General features: G+C 34.4%; 2 protein-coding genes across 3 annotated transcripts; both read left to right on the top strand.

Moving 5' to 3' along the window:
• Positions 1-1,990: 1,990 nt before the first annotated feature.
• LOC149027756 (UDP-glycosyltransferase 76B1-like) lies at positions 1,991-7,265 on the top strand. The gene is made up of 2 exons (XM_089165539.1): positions 1,991-2,605; positions 4,319-7,265. The coding sequence occupies exons 1-2, from the start codon at positions 2,056-2,058 to the stop codon at positions 5,200-5,202; spliced, it is 1,434 nt and encodes a 477-aa protein (XP_089021665.1). The 5' UTR covers positions 1,991-2,055; the 3' UTR covers positions 5,203-7,265.
• A 12,388-nt stretch (positions 7,266-19,653) lies between these two features.
• Positions 19,654-25,438, top strand: LOC149027755 (transcription factor DIVARICATA-like). Of its 2 annotated transcripts, XR_016175050.1 has the most exons (3): positions 19,654-21,093; positions 21,642-22,849; positions 24,795-25,432. XR_016175050.1 is itself a non-coding variant. In XM_089165530.1 (2 exons), the coding sequence occupies exons 1-2, from the start codon at positions 20,669-20,671 to the stop codon at positions 22,135-22,137; spliced, it is 921 nt and encodes a 306-aa protein (XP_089021656.1). In that variant the 5' UTR covers positions 19,654-20,668; the 3' UTR covers positions 22,138-25,438. The 2 variants fall into 2 exon arrangements, 1 of the variants encoding a protein (XP_089021656.1); XM_089165530.1 differs by having other exon boundaries at positions 21,642-25,438.
• Positions 25,439-25,876: the final 438 nt, after the last annotated feature.

Raw genomic sequence — 25,876 nt, 5'->3', positions numbered from 1 at the left:
TATAGCACTAGAAGGATCATGGAGACTAGAGACCACGGCTTGACAATCAGAAAAGAGTTTGATATTCTTTATCCCTAAAGTAGAAGCCACTTGAATGATGTCATATATAGCTTCTAGCTCCACTTGCTGTGTAGATAAAGCCCAACTTGCTCTCATGCGAGCAGCTATGAAAGATCCAGAAGTGGTTGCTAATGGGTTCGAATTTGAAATTTGTGGAACTGGAATGTGACTACAAGCAAAGCAATTGATCAAATTTATATTATAGAAGCCCACCGAAACCCAATCAAAGAAAACTCGTGAGAGCGAGCCGCCTCCGATGGTACAATCAAATTCTAAATAACACAATTCCTCGTAGAGAGAAATAAATGCCCGAATAGGTGAAGCTCTCTTGGGTAGGTGCTGGAATTAATGTATGATTAACTTAGTTTTTTCTTTGGCTTGGCTTTCTCATACCAAAAGAAGGTATAAATGACTCTTCTTATACCAGAGGGAGATTCTACAGCTGAGCTGAGGTGTATTTAATATATGACTTGAAACATAGGGAATGTAAATATAATTGTTTATAAACTTAGTAAGTATATATGTAATTTACTCTAAAAAAATGTATAAGTAGATAGAGTTAACATGGTTAAAAAACTTTTAGAAACTCACCTTCTTATATGATAATTATTCTCCTTTTAAGTTAATTTTCCTTTTTTATTTGAGTAATTAACTACCCTCTTTGTAAAATTACGTTTCATTGTTATGTAAACAGTAGAAATGGTTAAAAAAAAAAATAAACCATTGAATGTATTAATTTTTACATTTTATGGAGTAAATTTTGCTACATATGAAAATTTATGTCGAAACCAAAGAATTTTATTTGAGAGTTAGAATTATGGACACTAAAGTCCAGTGTATATGCAAAAATCATTCGTTCTCTACCACAATCGATGATGAATTTGCTTTCTCACTGTGCTGAGAGATTTGAATTAGCTTCAAGGCCTCATCCGTTCAAGTAGTTCAACCATGCAAGATTCTTTTAGTTAAATATTGGATTAGATTATTATAAGAAAACTTTGATCAGGGTTTAGGTGATAAAGTCATAAACCTAACCTTTCTTTCCAATAGAACAAGACAAAGGAAAGGAAATGTCATAATCTTTTACTAACTTTGTATGCAAAAATCATGGTTTAGCCCCCCATCTCGTGTGAGCCTATTAAAAAAATCCAAGGATTTTGTTCATATATGAACATCACAGGCATAATAGAAACTGATGTGATTAAAAGAGTTTTCTGTCTAACAAATTGATTTGTAGACATGTTCATTCTTTTTCTACCTGTGTAAAAGATCGATGAAGAAAAAAAAAGTACCAAAAGGTTTTTGTAAATAGTGCCTGTGAATAGTGCTTGTATGGGGTCTACGTGAATAGTAATTGTGTAGGACCTATGTGAAAGATAACAAAAATAAATGATCGCATAAGAATCATAAACACAATAATATACATAGTTTGACTTTGCTTACATCCAAAGGTGTAATGTAATTTTTCACTATAAGAAAGTAGAAATACACAATAATCGTACAATATTTGAATTTATAATAAAATCTAACGTTATATCTAAAACTGGATACCTCTGTACACCCTATCTCAATTCACACTCTCAACCCTTAAAGAGTTACAAACCCATTACTTTAACACTGAAAATACCTTATTTCAATACTCTAAAATTTGAATACTCTTTCTAATGTTCTCTCTCACTCTGGATACATTTTAGCAAACAAAGCCAGAAAAAAGGTTGAGAAAGAAAAGCTTCCCATGCTTTCTTTCTCTCAATTGTTTGTTTCTTTGCATTGAATTCAATGTTTATAGTTTTTAAATTCAAAATAAAACTTCTTTTTTTTTTTTTTTCATTTTTTTTTTCATGCATTGAATGTGATCTTAAAGTTGACGATTCAGCAACATGATACATTACAGCAACATAAATTGACCGCTGAATTCTTCACAAAAGAAAACTTTCAACTATATAATATTGGGTGGCAGTTGGAGAATGCGAGATTAAATGAAGAAAGACCCAGATGAGAATGGAACCAGAAGCCGAGATGGAGCAGAAGAAGAGAGGAGTTGGGATAGTGTTATTTCCATTTCCATTGGAAGGCCACATAAACCCCATGCTTCAACTGGGCTCTATTCTCCACTCAAAGGGCTTCTCCATCACCTTCATCCACACTAACTTCAACTCACCTGACTCTTCTAATTATCCTCACTTCAACTTCATTCCCATACCCGATGGCTTAACTCCATCTTCACTTCAAGACTGTGTAACAGATGGATTTTCTCTTCTTCCGCTTCTCAACTCCACCTGTGCAGTTCCATTTCGGGATTGCTTGGTTCGTCTGTTATCCGATGAAAGTGGTGGTGGTGGTGGTGGTGCAGGTGCAGGTGCAGGAGAAGAAGAAGGAGAGCCTATTGCCTGTCTCATCTCCGATGCTGTCATGCCCTTCACTCAAGGTGTGGCTGAAAGTCTTAAGCTTCCCAGGCTTGTTTTACTGACTAGCAACGTTGAAACCTTTCTTGCCTTCGCCACCTTTCGTGTTTTGAGGGAGAAAGGTTATCTACCCATCTCAGGTCTGCATCTTAGCTTCTCTCATTATTCCCATTCTTTTATTTGTTTAGCATTTCTATAAACAACACAAATAATACAAGTCTCTTGTCCCAACATTAATTTATATTTCTATGCAGAGAGAAACTTAATCTTGGTTATTACTTAATTAGTTAATTAGTGGTCTTGAAGCTGAAAGCCTATCTTCCCAATCTTTGCTGAAAAAATGTCAATGAAGTGCAATTTGAATTGATTAAACTCTGAGTAATTATTATTATTGAAATAAGAGAATATATATAATTGTATAGGCTATTAGGTCTAGCTGCCCTCTTTCATCCACATGGCAATGTTTTCTCTTGAAATGTGTGCATGAATATTAATGTCATAAATACATAAAAAATTACATCTTCATGAGCAGCATTAAATCTGAAAATTATGTATTTTTACAATTATAAAATTTGACAGAGGCTTAATGATACATGAAAAGAAGAGGATAGAATTGTACTGGCCGGCCATACTCAATGTGGGACAAGCTCCTATAGAATTAGGGTTACGTGTTTGACTGAAACTCAAAAGTGAAACTCTGCAAGATTTTATCTCCTTGACCCTGAACCATGAGGATGGAAGTTTGAATAAAACTTTGGGTTGAAATAAGATAATAACATTCAATCTTTTACAATGATGATGATGATGATGTTTGACAAAACTTTTTTTTTTTAAAATTTTATATGATAAGTTGATCATTTGAATAACACGGAAGATAATTGCAACTCATGATAGCGAAAGAAGAATTTCTGAAATAAGGTCCGGGTCAAGGGTCGTGCTTGGGTCCTATCAAGCTATACAATTTTGGCTGTAGGATCGAAATTTCGGCTTGATGGCCTTGCGCATTTAATGTGCATGACTCAAGCTTTTTCACAGGATCGGGCTTTGCAAATCTTATTAGTCTTTTACAACTAAAAATGTTCTCGTAGAACCCATCAACTAACCCATGATGTTACTTAGGATTTCTTTTTTGACAATCTAGCTTCGTGGCCATATTAATTTTGAAATCGGTTTAAAGTTTGAAAACCTCAACTCATCTCAACTAAAAAAACCTATCCTTCAAAAAATAAACAATAGAATGTCAATTGTAAAAAGGAAAACGAAAAGAAACAAAGGAAAGAAAAACTTACACAAGAGAATCTTTTTGGTTTAGTGATCCGCCCAAAAAGAAAGACTAGCTACTTTCACGGGTATTCTATTTATTATTTTTTTTTTTTTCCAATATTAGTGTAGTAGGTTGATAAACCATATAATCGCCAAACACATAAGACATTTGCATCAAACCACCTTCCAATTAGTCCCCCCACTTAATCCAAACAATTAAATATGATCAAATACACTTTTAGTTTAATAATATTACAACAAAATAACTCATCAAACATACGGTGGTATGGTATTTGTATCTTGTTGCCTAGGTTAATGGGTTAATTTGAAGAGCCATTAAAGGCCATAGAAGAACAAGTTTCGCTGTAATATTTAGCTAGAGTTCATACCATCTGTATAATGCAACCAAGAAAGATAGGACTAGGAGGAGGTGAGAAATCTCATATTACTATGAATATATTTTGCTTGAATTGACCTCATACTTAACCTTGTGAGTACAGATAGCTAGTGTGATTATTTCATTATAAGTTTTGTTTTGCAAAAATTAGATGTTCATCGGCCCTTTTTTTTTTTTTTTCTGGGGAGATCAGATTCTAACTTGGAGACGCCAGTACCAGAGCTTCCACCTCTGAGAGTGAAGGATCTACCCCTCATGAACACTCAAAACGAAGAGGTGCTCTACCAATTTTTGGACGACATGGTCAATCACGTAAAGACCTCATCTGGAGCCATTGCCAACACAGTCAAACACCTTGAACAATTGCCACTAGCAACACTGGCGCAACAACTTCATCAAACCCCTGTGTTCACCATTGGTCCTTTCCATAAACTCTTCCCAGCTTCTTCCAGTAGCTTATTGTTCCAAGACCACAGTTGCATCACTTGGCTAGATACACAAGCACCTAGTTCTGTTATCTATGTCAGCTTCGGTAGCTTAGCCGGCATTGATGAGACCGAATTTGTGGAGATAGCTTGGGGACTAGCCAATAGCAAGTGCCCCTTTTTGTGGGTGGTTCGGTCTGACTTGATCCATGGCTCAGAACATGTTGAACCAGCATGGCCTGATGGGTTCCTAGAAATGGTTAGTGGAAAGGGTTTCATTGTGAAATGGGCACCTCAGCAAGATGTGTTGGCTCATCCTGCAGTGGGAGGTTTTTGGACCCATAATGGTTGGAACTCAACACTGGAGGCTATATGTGAAGGGGTGCCAATGCTGTGTCGGCCTATTTTTGCAGACCAAACAGTGAATGCAAGGTTAGTGAGCCATGTGTGGAGGGTAGGGTTGCATCTGGAGGGTAGGTTTGAGAGAAGAGAGATTGAGAGAAACATAAGAAGGTTGATGGTTGAGGAAGAAGGGAAGGAGATGAGAGAAAGAGCTGCTTCTTTGAAAGAGGAAGCAGAAATCTGCATCAAGAAAGGTGGTTCTTCCTATGAATCCCTAAATGACTTGATAGCTAGGATCTTATCATTTTGAATCCCTAATCCCTAATCCCTAAATGACTTGATAGCTGTTAATAGGTTCTTCTTTGTTGATGGCATTTTATGCAATCCTATTTCTTATACTTGGTGAACAATGCTGCTGCCCTTGGCTAGCTTTCACAAACTTCATAATGTGGGCTATGGGCTTCTTCCAAGTTCGGCCCAGTGGCCCACACTATTCTCCTTACTCTCAAAATTTTTGCCATGATCCTTGTTATTGGCTTTGTAGATCCTTCATGATCTACAACTACGTTTTCTACTGAAGCTTTCTATTCTGGTTGTCCAGAACTGTTGATCGAGTTGAACTGTTTATTTATTTGTGTCTATGCGTGTGTGTGTATATGCTTCTGATAGAAGGATATAGATGGGGTACATGAAGGCTGCTCAGCTCTTTCAAACTCATTATCCTCTCAGTTAGGGCCTCTACCATGGTCGCTCCCAGCTTCAATCTTAACTATTGTCTGCTCAATCTCTTTCCTGAACTACAATGAGTATACGAGTGCACAATAATGAAAATAAAACAAGAGGAAGAGTTGCTTCAAAAGCTTCAATCTTCAAAAATCCTCTTTCCGAGTGGACCGACTGGTCCACCATCTTCTTTTCACAATGGAAAGACACAGTTCCAATGAATTGATTCAATATTAAAGCTCTCTTCATTTTAATGCACCCAGTTGCCCAGCTCTCCAAAGTTAAAACCCATCTCGTCCCCATATGTAACAATCACCTCCCATCATCTCTTTTCCCATTCCACACTAGATTTTGGTACGTGGAAGATTCAAGTATATCTCTTTCTGTTGGTGCTTGATTCTGTAGTTGATTAGGTTAGCAGCATTATATCATTACTGGGTGCTTCCATATACAGTTTCTCAGAGAGCTTATCTGAACTAATTTCCCTCTTCCACTATGTAAGGCCATGGTTGCTTAATGCCCAACAAGCATATTGTAATGAAAAAGGTGTATTTAGTGCACAAGGCCAGCTTCCACTAAGCCACAATAAAAATGATCTTTTTAAAAACCTTATGAAAAAGGTAAGCAATTTTGGTCCTGAAGAACATCGATCTGACTAGTTGATCCAAGATCTTTTCAATGAATCAAGTAGACAAAGAATGAGCAATTCTGCAAAACCTGCTTTAAGTTTTATATGATGATTTCTTATGGTAATTAATCAGTGACCATAAAATTAGTTCTGGAAGAAAGAGTCATAAAGACTGATTAGTGACTCCACATATCATAGGAAACAATCAGAAAAGAAGTTATCGACCCTTTTCGTCCCCAAAGCAAGCAAGCTCTCATCAATCCCATTCCATCAATCACCATCTTCTCTCTACAGTATACATATAAAGATAGAAGAAAAGAAAATATAAAAGGCAAAAAGGTAGGAATCCCCATGGCCATGGACCATATTCAATTCAAAGTCGACCCAACAAAAACAATCCTCTCAATTTGAGGACCGTTCATGCTAAAGGAAGGAATCTCTTCAAACTGAAGAAATAAATAAACAAAAGAGAAGAGCTAGCAACCAAAGAATCTTCCTTTGTTTCATGGAACTGTTTCAGTAATGCCATTTGCTGAAAAAGTAAACAAATAAAAGAAACATTACAAGAAAGAATGGAACTGATGACTTTTTTTATTCGAAAAAAGACTGGTCTATGCATTGAGCTACAAGGGCTTGTCTCTATAACCACTGACTGATCTATATAAAGATAAAGAAATTCCAACTGCTTCAGTTTATTTCGCTTAAGAAAGCTCCTCCACCAACCTGGATTCTTTTATTTTTAAATTTTGTTATTTCACCCTAATCAACTCATCTTCTTTATTATTCTTCTTCCACTCTGATGATATCTAAGACCACCCTGAAAAAAAGGAAAGAAAAAAAAAATTCCACTACTTATAGAATAAGTCTTCTTATCTTTGTTATGTAGAAAGAAAATAAGAATCTTTCAATTGCATGATATGATACATTCTTCTTGCTTGAATTGACCCTATGAGAGAATATTTATCATCATCAAAAAATTACTAAGGCATTCATTCTCGTAAAGTATAGAGGATCAATCCTGGTCAAAAACACTCATTGCTTCGATGGTTAAGTTTGTAGCATTTTGCTTTTCTTTGATAGCAAAAATATATGGTTGTCATTGCTGGTAGATAGTATTAAATGCCATATTAACTAACCAAAAAATACTTTCACATATAGATAATGAAAATATTATAAATATAAAATGAGAAAAAACTTAATAACTTTCCTTAATCAACATATTTGTGATAATTAATTATAAACTTTAAGATAAACAAAATATTCACCAAAGAATTAACTCTATGAGATAATATATATCACCATTAGAAAAAATTCTAAGAAATCAATTTTCATAAAGCATAGAGGATCAATCATGGTCAAGAACACTTCTTGCTTCAAATAATTGAGTTTGTGGTATTTTTTACTTATCTATGATAGCAAAAGTTTATGATTGGTATTGTTAATAGATAATATTTTTTTTTTTTCTGATAGATGGTATTGAATGTCATTTCATTATCTGACCCAAAAAGCTTTCATGTATGGATAATGAGAACATTTTTTTTCCTTTGTTAAAGGATAATGTGAACTAGGGTGTTTTTGCTGTGGAGGGTAAAGTCTAAAAAACCCACATTTTCATATACAAGTAGGAACAGAAAAACTCTGAAAAGCCACCAAGATATGGTGACACCCTATGGATTAGACTAAAGTTTGGTTGGTGTTCCAAATGGAAAAACATCATTTGCTGGGCACAACAGTGCACATATATACCAAATGAGTGGTTGAGAAAACAAAGTAAATATTAGACTATTAAGAATTTTAAAATTTTAAAATTTAGCTTTTAATCTCAACCAATAATTTGATACAAAAATAAACTACTGTGCACAGAATTTTATTTTATTTTTTTCTGTTCCAAACATGGCAAATCCATCTTTTTCTCTGTTTTACTTTTTTGGTAAACAATCCATCTTTTTCTCACTCTTTCCATTTCCCTCTTGCTTTTCTACCCTTCTTCATTTCTGATTTTCTTATGGTGATGTGAGAGTTTTACCATGTTTTATATACAAGAAAAAGACAACAAAATGAGAAAGGGATGGATTTAGACTTTTGTGCAATTTGCCAAAACTAACTTTAGCAATGAGAGGGACTGGAATAGATTCCCTTTTGGCCTAATTCTAAAGTGTTAAAAAGAAAATCTACTTTTTTATATAAGTTTTAAAGAAAGGTACAAAAGCATCATCATATCCCTCCAAGACAAAAACATTTGTTGTAAAGAGTTAGTAAGAGTATTTTTACTACATAGGTAACAATACAATTTTGCTCATGAAACATTTTTTTTATATATATATCTATTAGGTTTTAGTAATTAAAATTTTGTACAAGTAGGTCTCTTTAGTAGACCATAAATTAATGTTGAGTCCTCTTAGTGTAATATGTTATGCGTGAGTTTCAACTAAACTAACACCATCCGCCATTAAATATATTCACATTTTTAACTTCAAGAGACCAAAGTGTCCCTCAAGTTATTTAATACATTGTATTATTATTATTTTCTTTATATATATATATATATATATATATATATATATATATATATATATATATATATATATATATATATATATATATATATATATATATATATTTAACTATGAGGAATATTTTGGTCCATTCACGTCTGAAATTAAATATACTTAATAACGGTTAGTTTCGTTGAATTTTATATGTAATATATTGTACTAAGAGGACCCAACATTAGTTTATGGTCCACTAAAAGGAACCCATACGCAAAAAAAAAACTCTAGTAATTATTATGAAAAATTTTCAAATGGATTCGAAATTTTATACAATCGATGTTTTCTATATTTTTATTTTAATTATATATTCTATTATTTCAAATACTATTGTATTAGTTTCAAACAATTTGTATCTGGTGATTGATAATTACACACTAAGCTTGTTTGCGATTTTTTTTTTTTTTTAATTATAAAAGCAGGAAAAGTTAACAACTCATTAGAAAATGAAAGATCAAAAAAGTTCCTAATAGTTAGTATTTTTTTTGTGTATCAGTCACCATTATTTCTAAAGATATAAGTCCACCACCAACTCAGAGTAAGTCAGGTGAGCCCTACCAACCAGGCCAGAAAAAGAAAAAAAAATCTATTATATTTTGTTAAATGGTAAATTGTAATGCTCTTTTACTAAAAAGAGAGAAAAAAGACAAATGAAAAAATAATAATAAAAATATTAAATTTTAAACTATGTCAAAACCAAATGAAAGTAAGACATGATTGTTAAAAAAAAAATAAAAGCATGATCATAAAATTTTAAATTATATTAAATACATAAAATAAATATTATTTATGAACCGTCTGACATCTAAAGCCAAACCGAAATTAAAAGTAATTTATTGATTAGGTTTTTGGAATTTTTTAAATAACACTAGTTGAGTAGTTGAAGAGGCTTTTGCGTGCGATGACAACCAAATTTTTTTTTGTTGTTAATTGATTACTTTTTACTTTTTTTTCCAAATTTTTCTTTGTTTTTAATTGATTACTTTTCACTTTTTTGGGCAGTAGTGATTAATTTTTTACAACTAAAGTTAATTTATTTGATTTAATATCAAGTTTTTAAATATCAATAGGGCAATTAGAGGAACCAACTTGTCATTTTTTTTTCTAAATCAAAATTAAATAATGTGACCTACTAAGCTTATGTTTCGAATCCATAGTATCTAGATGTTGTTTTGCAACTCACAAACCATATTCTTATTATTATACTCACATTTCTTTCTTTCATTTGTCTTTTTAGCTAAGATTGGAGAAGTATTTTGGATTTATCTTGTGTCTACTATATTTAGATAATGCATATATAACCAGGATGGACTTAGTAGTTGATGCACGAATAATTGTTATTATATTTTGCTCTAGTGGTCATTGGTAGAAACATGAGTGTTTTGCGGCTATAGAACAATATAAACCTTTGCTTTTGATTAAGGAATCGGATTTCAAATAAAGAAACCACCAATTGTCATACTACAAAAATATTATCTATCATTAAAGATCAGGGTTTGCCTCTCTCACCTATAATCCATTGTAAACTTCTACAATAATTCCCTTCAACATAAGAATGCTGCAGCAAATTAATGGAAACTACCCAACTGATCTATCTTCATTATGGATGGATGGGTTACATAAAATGTGGAGATGAATGCACAAAAATAATCTTTACACTCTTTCACATTGCCCATTATAACCTAGATGTTCTAAATATAAGCTTAAAAAAAAAGATTATAGTTGGGTTTCATTCAATGCATTTCTTTAGGGTCTAGAGGAAGAGAATGACTTTACGCCGTGCTCGCAGTTTCACAGGTAGGATTTTCACCTTGTATATGATGTGCAAACTTAGAGAGGATCAAGAAAGCCAAAGGGTCAATATAGGCCTTAAAATGCTTCTTGATGACTTGAGTCAATTCGAGCTTGAGAGAATTGAAATAATACTTTAATTACCATATGAAACAAAAAAGGGTGAAAAAACATTTCTTAGCTAGAAATACAATAAAATAATCAATTTTAGAAGTTAAAAGGTCATTTTATGAGAATTTGTTTATGTAACAATAATATATAATATTTATTCATGACAAGTGTATCGCTAATAATAGTACATGTACGTACAGAAACATGAAAAAAATTTTTTTCAAATTTCTTGGGGGCTAGCTAAGGCTAAGACTAGGACATAATTTTTTGGAAAGTTGCTATAATTGAATGTAGACTAAGCGATGTAGTTTTTCTTTTGAGTCGAATATATGGCCCCCACTAGTCACTGGGCCCACGAGTCTAGAACGCTTAGATACCCCATGACTTGTGACATTTCACCATTCAATTGGGCTGCCATGAGTGGATGACTCATCACTTTAGCATGGACCCTACCGTTTAACTTTCTTATCAAATGCCATACTTAAAAGAGCAAATTGCCCCGGTACCCAAAATAGAGGTTTTAAATCACTGACACCCAACTTTATGTTTAGAAAACACAAAGACCCCAAAATTAGATTTTTATTGGATACATTTGTCTAATTTATTAATGAAAACCTTTCAAAGATTGTTTATTATAAGGATATTTTTGAAAGAAAAAAATAATAATTTAATTGTTTTAAGTATTAAATTTGACAAATATATCCAATAAAAATCCAAATTTGGGATTTCTATGCTTTTTAAACATAAAGTACCCTTCAGTGCTTTAAGGCTCCCATTTTGAAGTGTCAGTGCAATTTGCTCTATTTAAAATCTAAGGGGTTTTATTTTATTAAAATTGCTTGACCTGCAACGAACGATGTCAACTGAAATTTCAATCTTGATCATCCATTTCTAAAAGGTGTATTATCACACTTATGTGAAACGGACAATCGAGATTGAGTTCCCGACTGCTCGTAGCACTGAAGTCAAGTTCTTATTTTATGGGCTTTGTTAATTATCCAAATTCAACGTATCAAACAAAGTACACGGCCAGTACATTTTTGACAAGGATATCCATTTCTTAATGGACGAATGACACATATTTATAAGTCACATTAAGGAATTGAGATTAATTTAAATTTTTTAAAATTTATAAAAATATTTTAATATAAAATATAAAAAAACACGGGTCATTTATTGATAAGAAAATTAATGGTGAAAAATAAATCAAAGCACGTGAACGAGTTGTTAATATAAGAGACAAAAATTATGTTGAAGCTAGAATGAATGGTCAGGATCCATCCATGGCCCACGCAATACTCATCATTTATCTTTTAATTTTCTTTTTAATTAAGTAGAGATGAGACGAACTTCCAACGTGGGCCCTCGTCGGGTTGTCGATTACAATCTCAGAGCTTATTAATTTTAGAAAATTAAAAGTTGATGGAGACACCATGGATGGATGATGGAGCTCTTCATAGGGTTCTGTCCTTCACCTTCCTCCTATCATTAACCAATTGTAACATGAATTATCGGTTGGAACTTTATGAAAAAATAACAAAATAAAAATACCATAATCTATAATTCTCATCTCATACAATTTTTTATAATTCGTATCTAGTTAATTAGCCAACATTCAAAATTAAAACTCACCTACGAATTGAATCTAATTAAACCTAAAAATTTATCATTTTGATATTTCTTCTTTTATTGAGACTTAATTTTAAAAATTTATTAAATTTAGTTCTTAATTGAATTTTAATTTTGACTATTAGATAATTGACTATCACTTGTCACAATCTTAAATACTTATTACACATAATTGCAGACGATGCAGATCCCTCTAGTCTATAGTCATGGTTCGACAAGCCAATAAATCCCGAACTCTAAATATTTTGAGTAAAATCAATTTGGAACCTCTCATATTTGTTTTTTTTTTTTTTTTTTTGGTAAATCGATCTCAATATTTGTAATCTTAAAGCCAAAAAGAACAATCCCCAATTGTACACCTAGCATGGGTATTCACGTTAAGATCTCTCGAAACACACTTTCGACACGGTGACTCAGGCAACATGTCGCCAGATGTCGGCCGACTTTTGGCAGGGGTTCGATGAACCCCTGTTTCGAAGGGTATTTTGGTTCATTTAGACCTGATATTTGTCGTGTAGCTTAATTTGAGGCCAATAAATACATTGGGAGTGTTATTTTGACCTAAAATATCACCTAATCTAAAGTTTATAATTAGCACATGTCCGGCTATATGCGGGCAAAACTGAAAGTTTGGAAAATTCATATAAACTAATGTAAATATGTAAACAGAACACAAATACACAACTAGTAAATAGATGTAGTAAAGTTTACAATTCATTATACAATTATATTGAGTATGGCTCGTGCTTCATATATTGTTCTTGACGAAAATGGGGTCACTTTGGCAAAAATCGGCGAAAAACGAATGAAATACTGTTATATATGCGAATGTAGCAATATATCCCCGATTTTTCGGTGATATATCGCCGATATATTGTAAATATCGTGTCGTTGGGGGAGTCGTGTCGCCCACCAGCAACATGGCGATATATCGCCCTGTGTCGGCGATATATCGCGGACACAGTGTACCATGCTCGAAACTACTATCGTAACGAGTAACGAGTAATGGGTATCCAGGTTAGGATCTCTCGAAACTTCTAGACCATGCAAGTGCAGGTTCAATAATCCCCACTTGATGGCCAACTCTCATGAGTTAAAACCCATTATTCCCAAAAGTAACTGTCACCTCCATCAGAACTATTTTCCCATTCCACACTAGATTTTGGTGGAAGATTCTAGTATATATATACACTTTCTGGGTGCTTGATTCTGTAGTTGATTTTTTAGCATTATATCATTACTGGGTTGTCTCAGAGAGCTTATCTGAACTACTTGGGGTTGGCCTATATTAATCTTCTCATCTATTCCTGTCCACTATGTAAGGCCATGGTTGCTTACTATCCAAGTAGATATATCTCTTCAATGAATCAAGTAGCCAAGCATGAGCAGTTCTGCAAAACCTGCTTGAGTTTGATAACTAATGATGATTTCTTATGGTAATGACCCACAAAATTAGTTCTGGGAGAAAGCTAGAGGCATAAAGACTGATTAGTGACTCCACATATCATAGAAAAAGATACGATCACAAAGGAAGTTATCAGCTTTTTTGGTCTGCAAAGCAAGCAAAGCTCTCATCAATCTCATTCCATCAATCACCATCTTTAATTTCTCTACAGTAGAAAAATAAAGAGATCGAGAAGAAAAAAAAATATAGAAGGCAAAAAGGTAGCAGGAATCCCCATGGCCATGGACCATATATAGTCACCATATTAATTCACCATATTCAAACTCAACTCCCAACAAACAAAAACAATCCTCTCAATTTGAGGACCGTTCATGGCTTCATGCTAAAGGAAGGAATCTCTTCAAACTGAAGAAATAAATAAACAACAGGGAACAGCTAGCAACCGAAAGATTCTTTCTTTGTTCTAAAGCTCATGGAAGTGTTTCAGTAGTGCCATTAATTTTCTGAAAAAGTAAAACATTAAAGAAATGTTGCCAACAAAGACTGCAACTCATGGCTTTTTATATTAGATAGAACACAAGGCTGGTCTACCCATTGAGCTACAAGGGCATGTCTCTGTAACCACTGACTGATCTACTTAAAAGCAAAAGATTCCAACTGTTTCAGTTTATTTCGCTTAAGAAAGCTCTTCCACCAACCTGGGTTCTTTCATTTTTAAATTTTATTATTTCACCCTTATCAAATCTTCTTCTTCCAATTCACTGGAAAACAAAATCTTCTTCTAGCTTCCACTCTGATAATATCTAACATCACTACCCTCACAAAAGAGGAAAAAGAACCACTAGTTACAGAATAATGCTTCTTATCTCTGTTATATATGTAGAAAGAAAATAAGAATCTTTCAGTTGTATATGGAAAACACATTCTCCTTGCTTGAATTGACCCTATAAAAGAATACTTATCACCATCAGAAAATATCAAAACATGCATTCTCAGAAAAACACTTCTTACTTCAGATAGTTGAAGATATTTTACTTTTCTTTGATAGCAAAAGTTTAAGTTCATGTGATTGTTATTGCTTAGTAGATTTTTTTTTTTTTTTTTTTTTTTGAATAGATAACATTGAATGCTACTTTTCTATCTAACCCAAAAAACCTTTTATATTGATAATGAGAATAAAGTCTAAAAGAACACTTTTTTTCATAAAAATATTCAAAAGGAAAAGTCTAAAAAGCCACCAAGGTATGGGGGCAAACCATGGCCCCATCAAGTTTGGGTTTGGGTTCCAACCAGGGCAAATTCATCTTTTTCTCTCTCTATAGCTTTTCTACTTCTTTTCTCATGGGGTTATGAGAACTTTTTACCATGTTTTATATACTAGGGAAAGACTACAAAATGAAGAAAGCGGTGGATTTTCCTTTTGACTTTTGTGAGATTTGGTAAAACTAACTTTGGCCATTAGAGAGTGGAATGGCCTTTTTTGGTTCTTACTCTTAACTGTTTAAGAACCAATTTCATTTAATATTGTATAAAATAAAGATAAAGGCACCTTCACATCCCTTTATAGAGAAAAATATTTGTAAAGAATGCAGAGAAATATTCTCATTATGGAGATAAAATAAAAATTTTTCCATGAAACATTTTTTTAAAAAAAAAAAATATACATTAATTATGAATAATTATTACAAAAAATATCTAAAAGAATTCGAAGTTTTATATCATCAATGTTTCTTATATTATTATTTTATTTTAAATATTATTGTATTAGTTTAAATTTATTTTTAGCTAATAAGGGGCTTGGGGGGGGGTGTAATACAACGGCTTCTATTACCCCCCGCTGCTCCATTTTGCCCTCTCACTGGGGGGAATATAATTTCTTTTTTCGGTCCTTCTGTTTGTTTGGACCAGCAAAGTTAAAAGCCATTTCTATTTTTAGTATCTTCTTTATTTTTTTTAAGCATATAGGTCACCATCATTTTCAAATATACAATTCTACCACCAAATGGGGTGAGCCCTACCAGAGATGTTTTGGTACTGGGCATATGGTAATGCACTTTCATTAAAAAGAGAAAAAAAATAATAATTGAATATAAAAATAAAATATACTAGAATACATGGAAATAAAAGCATGATGATTAAAATAAAAATTAAGTACATAAAATAAGCCATATTTATAACTTAAAAACATTTTAATAATTATACAAAATTACTTTTAACAAAGCTCTTTTGCTCCTAAAAGTCAAACAAAATATTTAAAATAATTTATTAACTATGTTCTTCCTCAAAATGAGTTATAAACAATGACAACCACTAGTTCATAGTTTTTCTATGTTTTAAAATGATTATTTTTTATTTTTATTTTTCGTTTTTCCTTTTGGCAGTAGTGATTACTTTTTTACAGCTAGAAAACAAATTTTTTTATCTAATACCAAATTCTTGAGCTCCTCCAAGACAAAATCAATAAAATAAAATATAATAAGAACTACAAAATGTGACCTACACCCACTGCTAACCTTATGTACCAAATCCATGGTGTTTTAATGTTGTTTTGTAATTGTAGAACCTTGATTATAATCATAATCAAACCAAACTTCAAATTAGAGAATGAAATTTATTTCTTTTTTTACTGAGATGAAAGAAATGCTTGTGTAACATTCATCCATTCTCTTATGAGCTTCTACAAAGGTTCCAATTTAACATGAAAGAGATGAATCAGTCGGAGTAGATAGATGATGTTGTTGACATTGTGGTTGGGAGATTGAATCTCAAGTAGAAGAACTTCGCAGCAATTTAATGGGAACTAGCCACCTATCTATCTTCATTATTGATGAATGAATTGTTACCAAAATTAAACCAAGATGGAATATCTAGTTTGTAAGTAGATATTCAACAAAGGCCTTTATGAATGATTTAATCCATATTAAATGAATTAAAGAGCTCAAAGACAAATAACCTTAAGAGAAGTGATGATAAAGAATATATATATAGCTTAGGCCTTATATAGCTCGTATGACTATAAAGAGTTGATTAGAAAGTAAAAATCTATATAGTTGACCCCGTTTAGTTGGAAATATAGTTGTTAATTAATTAAAATTGATCACTAGTTTTTCTTTCCTTTATGAGTCATTCCATCCCATTATTCATGGAATCTATGGTCTAAACTACTAATGAATGGAATGCTGATTAGCTCCCAAATGGTTTTCAGAATAAATAAATAAATAAAACTCCAACCCACTAGCTACGGGCCCACGAGAGTCCAGAACGAACGCATTAGATACCCTGATGACCTTGCAAGGAAATTTCACAGTCCACTTGGGCTGGAATGAGCGGATGACCCATCACTTTATAATGGGCCCTACCACTTAACTTTCTTACCAAACACCGTACTTAAAATTTAGTGGGTTTTTATTTTTATGGGCCTAAGTCGGTTGTCCAAACTCCACACTACAAACAAAATCTACAACGTGAAAACGATTTGTTAGTATAAGGGACAAAACTATGCTCAAGAATGAACGTTCAATCAATCAGACGGTCAAGATCCTTCCATGCCCCACCTAATGCTCATCGTTTTGTCTTTTAACTCTTTATTATTATTATTAAAATAAAAACTCTTTTTCTATTAGTAATAAGTGGAGAAGAGAAGAATCTCCAACATGGGCCCTGGCCGGGTTGTCGGTTTCCAAGAACCAAACCCTATTTTTTCCTTTGTTGTTTTCCATGAAGGGGGTCTAATAGATAATTCATATTTCAATTGATTAATCATAAAGAGGAAGGTAGAGGACAAAACGCTGGAGAGGAGCTTCATCATCCATCCACCGGGTCTCCATCAATCAAACAATTTCTAATTTTTAATTTCTAACTTCTACACAACTCTGAGACTCCATTGGTCTATCTGTAATCTAGGGGATTTTTTTTTTTTTAACTGTGATCTTGGTTCTCCAAGCATGCAAATCCCGAAATCTATTTTGAATAAAAATTGATTTGGAACTTCTCAAATCGATCTCAATCTCGATGTTTGTAACCTTAAAAGAGAGAAAGAACAATTCTCAGTGGTGCCCCTGGCATGGGAGGCAACAAGGCACGGGTGTTCACTTTGGGTTCAACTTTAGTGTTGTACATTTCACTGAACTGTTTATGACAAATCTCGACCACTCATTTTGTATTTTTCTTTTGTTATAGGTAGGTACGGTTGAAAAAGTTAAATAAAGAAACATACAAAATGAGTGGTCGAGATTTTGACCTCGACCACTCATTCCATGCTCATCGTACGCATCACTGAAGCTCTATTTGTACAGGTTAGGATTTGTCGAAACTTCTGGACCCTGTTAATGTAGCTTCAATGATCTTTCTTGCTATCTAAATACAAAAATATGTTAAAAGTACCTATTTGCCCCAGCGAGACTAAAAAAATCTCATGGAGAGTACTATTTGTTTGCCATAGTGGTGGTCAAGGTGTTTGGTTCTTTAAATTTCTTTATTTCCATGTAAAGGTGTCCCTAAAACTCACTACATCATGCATGGCCGTTAATACTATCTTTATAATTTGTTAATGAGTTTAGTTTTTATGCATGATTGTGCTTGATTTTTCTTTAGTTAATGCGTAGGACTGTCCTGTGGTTGTTGGATGGTTGTCATGTGGTTGAGTTTTAAATGCCGACCATCCGACGGCCACAGGTATGCACAAGACTGAAACAAAATCCTGACTATGCTATCAATGCACGGCATCTTTACTAATCCCATGTTGATGACGAATGTATGTGAGGCATCAAGATGGAATCAATTCTTAGATTCTTATACCTTTTACTCTATGGATCTATATAATTACAATTTAGTTGTACTTGTAGTTGGTACAAGTTTTACGTCAATTACTCGTACAGGTATAAAATTTTAATTATAAGAAGATTAGAGTTTTGAGTTTTCCTATAAATAATCTCTATGAGATAACCTAATAAAAAATCCACCCATACAGGTGTAAGGTCGGGAGGCTTTCGAAAATAGTGAAATCTCTCTCTAGTGGATGTATGCAGTTTTGTCGAATTACGTTAAATTTCTTATAATTATAACAATTTCTTGCTTGAATTATTCTTTGTGGTTGTGCATTTGTCCACAACATTAATTATTTGTGAATAATTTTTGATAGATTCCTTGAATTCACATAACGTTTATATGCATAAAGATTTATTTAACTTATGAAGCAAGTAGCTATCACTAGTTTGTTCAAGCAACATTTATTTAACTGCAATGGATTGGTTTAGTTGGCAAGACCAACACCTTAAATTATGAAATCAAGTTTGAATTTCTTTAAGATCATGAATGAAATCTTCGCTATATATTTAAATTATTTATAAAAATTTAAAAATTATCTTAAGATATAATTGAGATGCAAATAAGCTAATCCGGAACAACCAGACATTTAACAGGGAAACACATTTGATAGGATCAAGATATGTTTAATCAAAATTTTGAAAAAAATACAATAAAAAAGAAAAACTGATCCAGCAGCCCTAATGTCAATAATCCATGGCTTCACAACTCCATTTTACATTGATAAATTTTAATGGAAGTGGGTTTAGGGTTTTCCTTGTTTTTACTGAGCATTGGAGAAAGTGCAATGAGAAAAGATCCTGTGTATTACACAGTTAGAAAGGTTCAGTGTGACAAGCCGTACATTTCGTTGATGTGGCTGCGGATTAACAAACGCTGCAGCACGGTAACATCAGATACTGAAAAACACAATCTTCTTGTCAGAATACCGACGGCGGGGATTCCGTACAGATCAACTTCCCATCATTGCACACGTGCTCCCTGTAACACCCATTCCTCTCTCTCTAGCTCTAGCTCTGCCTATAAGCGATATAATCCCATTTTTTTAAATATAAAGAAAGAGGGAAGCTTTGCTTTTGAGCTCTGCAAGTGCTCTCAGACTCCATTATCCACGAATCACAACTCGACACAGTTGACTAGTCCAATTCTATATTCTTTCGCCGTTCTCTTTCTCTCTCTCTCTTTCTTTCCTTTTTTCTCAAGCCTGTGCTGCTGGGTTTTTGTGTTGGTCTCTTTCTGTGCTCTCTCACTTTCCATCTCTGTCTAGGGCTCTCCTATTGGGTGTGAACGCAGCCTTGTGAAATCTAGATTCACTTCTTGGCGATGGTCGTTTGCTTTCCTTGTCCTTATTCTTTTATTGGGTCTTTGATGCTCGGGCCTTAAGGAAGAAGGAAAATGAACTAAACGGATTTTCACGTTTTTGTTTCTTTTCTATATGAGCCTGCTCCAGATTCGTCAGTATCTCTCTATGTTCTCTACAAGTATTTCACCTGGGTATTGTTAATTTTATTTGTCCTTGTGGTTTTCCTTCTCATCTGTTCCTCTTTTCCTATTCGTCTTCCTTTTTATTTAGACAGATTGGGGAGTTGCCATTAGAAGTCTTACATATTTCTTTACTCTTCTCTTTGTCTTCCTTTGCTATTCTAACATCTTTCTCTGTATTCCATCTTCGAGATTTGCTTCTTTCAGGTTATTTGCAACGGTAGATCTGAAAAGCATTATTTGGATTTATCCTTAGACCAGAAAAATCCGTCTTTCTTTTTCTTTTCTTCCTGGTTTAATAATTTTTTTTGGGCATTAAGATCTCTTTTCGAATTTGGGAAGTGGGTCTTTTTAAGATTCTTCATGTCATGCTTGTGTGAAAAGGTATTCGGATTCCTTGCAAATGCCTGTTGATTTAATACCTCTTGTCTGCTCTTAAAATCTTCATCTCTCTGCATTTCCTCTCGGGTTCCCTTTCTCCCTGCGACTCTGTCCTCTGTATATCGACCTACTTTGGCTTAACTCAGGGCCTCACCCGTTTGAATGAACGGGAGGTCGAAGAAGACAGGAGGAAACTAGAATAGAGAGAGAATCCAGTTGGGTTTGTTCCCATCGTTATGCTCTGTCTTTACCAATGATGAAGTGGGGGATGGAAATATTTTCACCGCAATCCTATTTCACTGCCTCGAATTGGCTGCTTCAAGAGAACAAGAGCACCAAATGGACACACGAAGAGAACAAGATGTTTGAGAATGCCCTCGCAGTGTATGATAAAGAAACCCCTGATCGATGGTATAGAGTTGCAGAGATGATCCCAGGGAAGACTGTAGGAGACGTGATGAAGCAGTACCAAGAATTGGAAGAAGATGTCTGCGAGATTGAAGCTGGTCGGATCCCGATTCCTGGTTATCGTACCTCTTCTTTCACGTTGGAGTGGGTGAACAGTACTGATTTTGATGGGTTCAAACCAGGCTATGGCTCTGGTGGGAGAAGGTCTTCTTCAGTTCGACCTGATCAAGAGAGGAAAAAGGGAGTCCCATGGACAGAAGAAGAGCATAGGTAATCTCATTCGTTCTCCTTAATATGAACTGAGTAATCTTCTAAACATTTTGAGTTGTTAGTGCTGAAACTTCCACTTCGTGTTAGCTGATTCTGTTTACTCTATAAGAGTTTTCAGTTAATTTTGGAGTACTCTTTTCATCCTATGGCCTTCTTTGTGTTATATGATTCTGTTCTGCTCAAGGGTCAAAACTGTCTGTAAGAGAAGTGTTCTTTCCCTCTCTGTAATCGAGAAACAGCCAAACCCAAATAAGTGGGTTGTCCTCTTCCATAGTGAAGTGTCACAGGGTTAACCAATTTTTACCTTTTGTTCTCATAAGAAGGGATTCCACAACTCTACAGTCTGAAACTCACTCGTCTTCAAATTCTTGGACTAAAACTCGTAGGACAAGTTTTGCCCCTTACATTCCAAGTTCTATCACTCACTTTTGGGGTAGGTTGGGGTTATAATTGATTTTCCTGTTTATAACTGTTGTCCGCTGTGGTCTGCTTTTTGGTAATTCTCTAGTTTATAAAGCTTTCTCTGACATGATTATTGGGTCGCACAGGTTGTTCCTCATGGGTTTGAAAAAGTATGGCAAAGGAGATTGGAGAAATATTTCCCGGAACTTTGTAATCACAAGGACTCCAACTCAAGTGGCTAGCCATGCTCAGAAGTACTTTATAAGGCAAGTTTCAGGAGGGAAAGATAAGAGAAGATCCAGCATACATGACATAACAACTGTTAATATCACAGATACCAGACCAACTTCACCAGAAAGCAGGCATTCATCCACAGATCAGACCAGTATGCACCTTGAACCACCCAATGTGGGTAGCACCACCAACAAAACCCTATTTGATTGGAACCAGCCCAGCAATGGAGTAGGAAGCATGGTTTTTAACTCAAGTAGCATGTTCATGCATACTCCTTATGGGGTGGCACCTTATGGGCTTAAGCTACAGGGACAAAATCAACACAGAGAGGCTCTTAGTGGAGCTCATCTTGGATCACGCAACATGGTGCTTCAACTGCATTCCTCACGACTCCAGCCTCATGGATAGGGAAGAGTTGTTTTGAGGTTCTTAATGGAAATGTCAAATTTCATTCTGTTTACTAGGAGTGTTCTGTGTTTCTGTTGTGGTCTTATGTGAATATTGGGACTCAAAGGAGTAGTTCATAGTATGTGATCTTCAGTGAATAGGATTTACATTGTGCATCTATTTGAAATCCAATGCTTTGGAATTGAAGAGAAAATTCTGAACCTTGGGTTTCATTTGTATTAAAGTCTAAAGTCGTATTCTGGTATGGGAATGAGGGATTTTGTTTAGTTATTTATTCTGGATCGAGTCCTCTAACATATGCTTGAATATGGAGAAGAATAATGAAAATATTTAGCAGCTGCATCATAATGCCTTGCAAGTAGAAATTGCCGGTTTTAATGTATGAACAGCTCAAATCCTCTGTAAAACACTTATTAAAGAATTATGATGGTTATCCTATTAGAATGAGTTAAATATGGAAACATGATATGTTGCCAAGCGACCCTATGCAATTCTAGGATATTGAATCTCCACCCCATCATTTATAGGGAGGTCAACTCTTCTTGTGAGGTGCAAACTAAAGGCTATATATGTCCAGCATGGCAAAAGGCTGTGGACCTATGTTAAAGAAATTACTATCATTTCTTATAATTAGTGATCCTATCTCTTTAATAGAACTAAACTCTTCTTTTTTTTTTGGGTGCAGATGGAACAAATCTATTCAAGCAGAAAGGTATCTATTTCTTCCAACTCTACATTTACAAAATTCATATCCCAAAGCTTTTAGATGTGTGTCTTAAGACCAACCAGTAGAAATTTGTTAGCAAGTTTACTGAAGAATGATAGGTACCAGTCCAAGCTTTTGAAACAAAGAACGAATTTCTGTATCTGAGCATGTGGTTGAAATCAAATTTTGTAACCACTCTGGACTCTTTACACGCATAAAATTAGGCTCAAAGTCGGACTCTTGGACCAAGTTGGCGTAGTCACATATCACACTCTCTTTCTCTTTTGAATTTCTTTTGAAGTATCCAATTGTTTTACTTTTTCTTGTGGACCTTTTTGCAAATTAAGATTTATACCCTCCAATGTGGCCTAGTTGACTGAACTTAACACGCCAAACCTTAGTAGATGCTGAGTCTATGTTCCACTAACTCTAGCATCTTATGCTTTGAATCCCTCTTTTTGTCGTTGTTGCATTTTGTTGCTGCTGTACTTGATCAAGATCCTAGATAGATGGCAATAAACTAATAACCATTGAGCTTAATCAATCATATACAAAACAGAAGATGATCCAAGCCTGATCACTGGTATAATTGAAAATTACTTTTTTAATAGCATGTCTTTGATCACTTTTGCCTAACTTGTGGTTCTCTGTTTAGCTGTTGTTGCCATTACTCAGGACTGTCTTTAAAGTTCTTTACCTGTAGCATTACCAACAAACTAAACAAAAGAAGTATCGTTGTTGCTCCAGATCTTCTTGGGGTTCAAGATTCCCTATTTTGGTTGGTAAATCTCATGTGATCCTATATTTTCTTTCACTGCTTTCAGTGGAAGAACCTTTCTTTCCAGTGGAAGTTCTGTACCAATGATTTGACTATCTGATTAGACTAAGGGGAAGTGCTGGACCAACGATTTGACTATCTGATTAGACTAAGGATCAATCATTAGTTTGCAGCTTCTGCGAAGACTAATGTACACGTTCTTGCACACACCTACTAACCAATCATCACAGAAAGACTAACAAACACATAGGCACACAAACACAACTCTGTTCTACTGCTTGCTAACGTGCTTTCGATGCAAATCACAGAATTTGCTTAGTTCAAGTGATGGCTTCCTTGGATGCAATTACAGTTGTTGGTGTTTATGTTAGCATTATACGTTGTCTGGTGCTTCTACTAAGTTAAACCATTAATAAATTGTGTCAATTAGCATGACTTGAGTGCTTATTGCTGTTTGTTCTTGTTCTGTTCTTCCCTGAATTGCTCCATCTTTTAAGGAGAAAGTTGAAGAGAATCTCTTCATCTAAAGTAGCTTGATTAATTCCCATCCCCTAGTAAATGAGATCTGAACTACCTTTCCTGCCTTTAATGGAAGTATCAGGTCCTGTAGATTTAGATGTTCTCTCAGCATGAATGAAGGAAAGCCTGTTCATTGGCTATTACAATTTGCAACCTTTGCTGTCTTGCAGCAATTATAGTGAAAAGCCAAAGCTTAGTGCCCTCATGTGTCACTAGCTTTTTGTTTTTTCATTTTTGGGCCCCCCCCCAAGGTGCAAAGAACTCAAGACAACATGAGCAATATGATCACTCCTATAAACTTTTCTCAGATAAATGACAAAACTACCCAATTTCTTTTTGAAAGGAGCAGCCTTTTTGCAAGTTGCATTGGAAAGCACTTAGGCCACTTTATGCTAATTTTGATCCATCTCTTTGGATTCAGGCTACATTCTTACACTCTTGACGACTTTGCCCTTTTGTTCTTCCTGTTTACAGTCTTCCTCTCCCCTACCCTCCCCCCAACTGTAAAATTCTCTTTCCCCTCCCTTTGATAACAAAAAGTATATAAATATTTTACAGTCATCTCTGTTCTTTTTTGGTAAAAGTTATCTCTTTTCAATTGCTACAAATGTTAGATGCACTGACGTTTACCTGTAAATGGAAATCTATTTGCAGGAAAAGAGGTCCAAGCTGTAGATTGATCGTGCTTCTTCATTGGCCCAGGAATATCTGAGAATAATCTCCATGGGGATTTTGTCCTCCTACAGAATTTTAAAATAGAAAAAATGGTGAAGATGCATTTAGCATCGATCAATTTTTAAATCAATCAAAACTCACAACTTATGTTTACATTTCCAGGCATCAGAAACAACATATGTAGATAACTGAGGAGATTCTTGATAATCTCCATTAGGAGTTGATAGTCATCACTGTTCATATCCATCAATAGCCCAGAACCTAAGGAATTAAATAGTAGCAGAATCTGATCCCAACCAAGCACTAATGTGCCTGCTGCCACCCCAGGGTTGAGGTTGTTATCTTGAAATGCCTGTCTTTTGGCTAAACCCACACTTTTTCTCTGTTCATCTCTCCTGCAAAATATGTTGATTTCCTCCTTATTTTCTTTTTCCAAAAAAAGACATACCAATATAAGTTGGGAGCAGTTAGATACCTTTCCTTAAGAAGTAAAATAGAAGATTTTTTGTACAGCTCCTAACCCCAAATCAAATACGCCAAAACTTCATAGCCATCTCAACTCCTAAATCAGTCTTTGAAAATCAGACCTTACATCAGAAAAGTAACCATCCCTTTCGAATATTTCCAAGTCATGCTCAAGCCTTCACAAATGTTTAGACCAAACAGTTTACACATGTAATCAAAATTCCTACTCTTCCTTTGAAGGTGCTACAGTTTCTTTCTACTTAAATACAGCAGCACAAGACTTGAGGGACTATTTTCCATTGACCATCACCTGTTGAAATCACATCAATCGGTAAAAGAATGAATGGAAAATAGATTCTTTGAAGAGAAACCAAGCTATGATGATTCCCATGGCGATTCCTTCATTACTCTCTCTCTCTCTCTCTGTTTTCCTCTGTATGTGTGAGGGAAAAGGGGGGGGGGGGGGGGTTGTGGATTAATACTTAATAGAGTGAGCATCAAAGTCATCGAACCAACCATCTGGGGCTGAATAGATGAATCTAACTTGTGACAATTTACAGAAAAGCTGATAATCTAGCTGTTCAAAAACTATGATC

Source organism: Hakea prostrata, chromosome 1 (genome assembly GCF_041222555.1).
Source record: "Hakea prostrata isolate BN-2017 chromosome 1, UWA_Hpros_2, whole genome shotgun sequence".
Lineage (NCBI taxonomy): Eukaryota > Viridiplantae > Streptophyta > Magnoliopsida > Proteales > Proteaceae > Hakea > Hakea prostrata.
The sequence above is the reverse complement of the archived record's forward strand: the minus strand, read 5'-3'. Positions and strand labels throughout refer to the sequence as shown.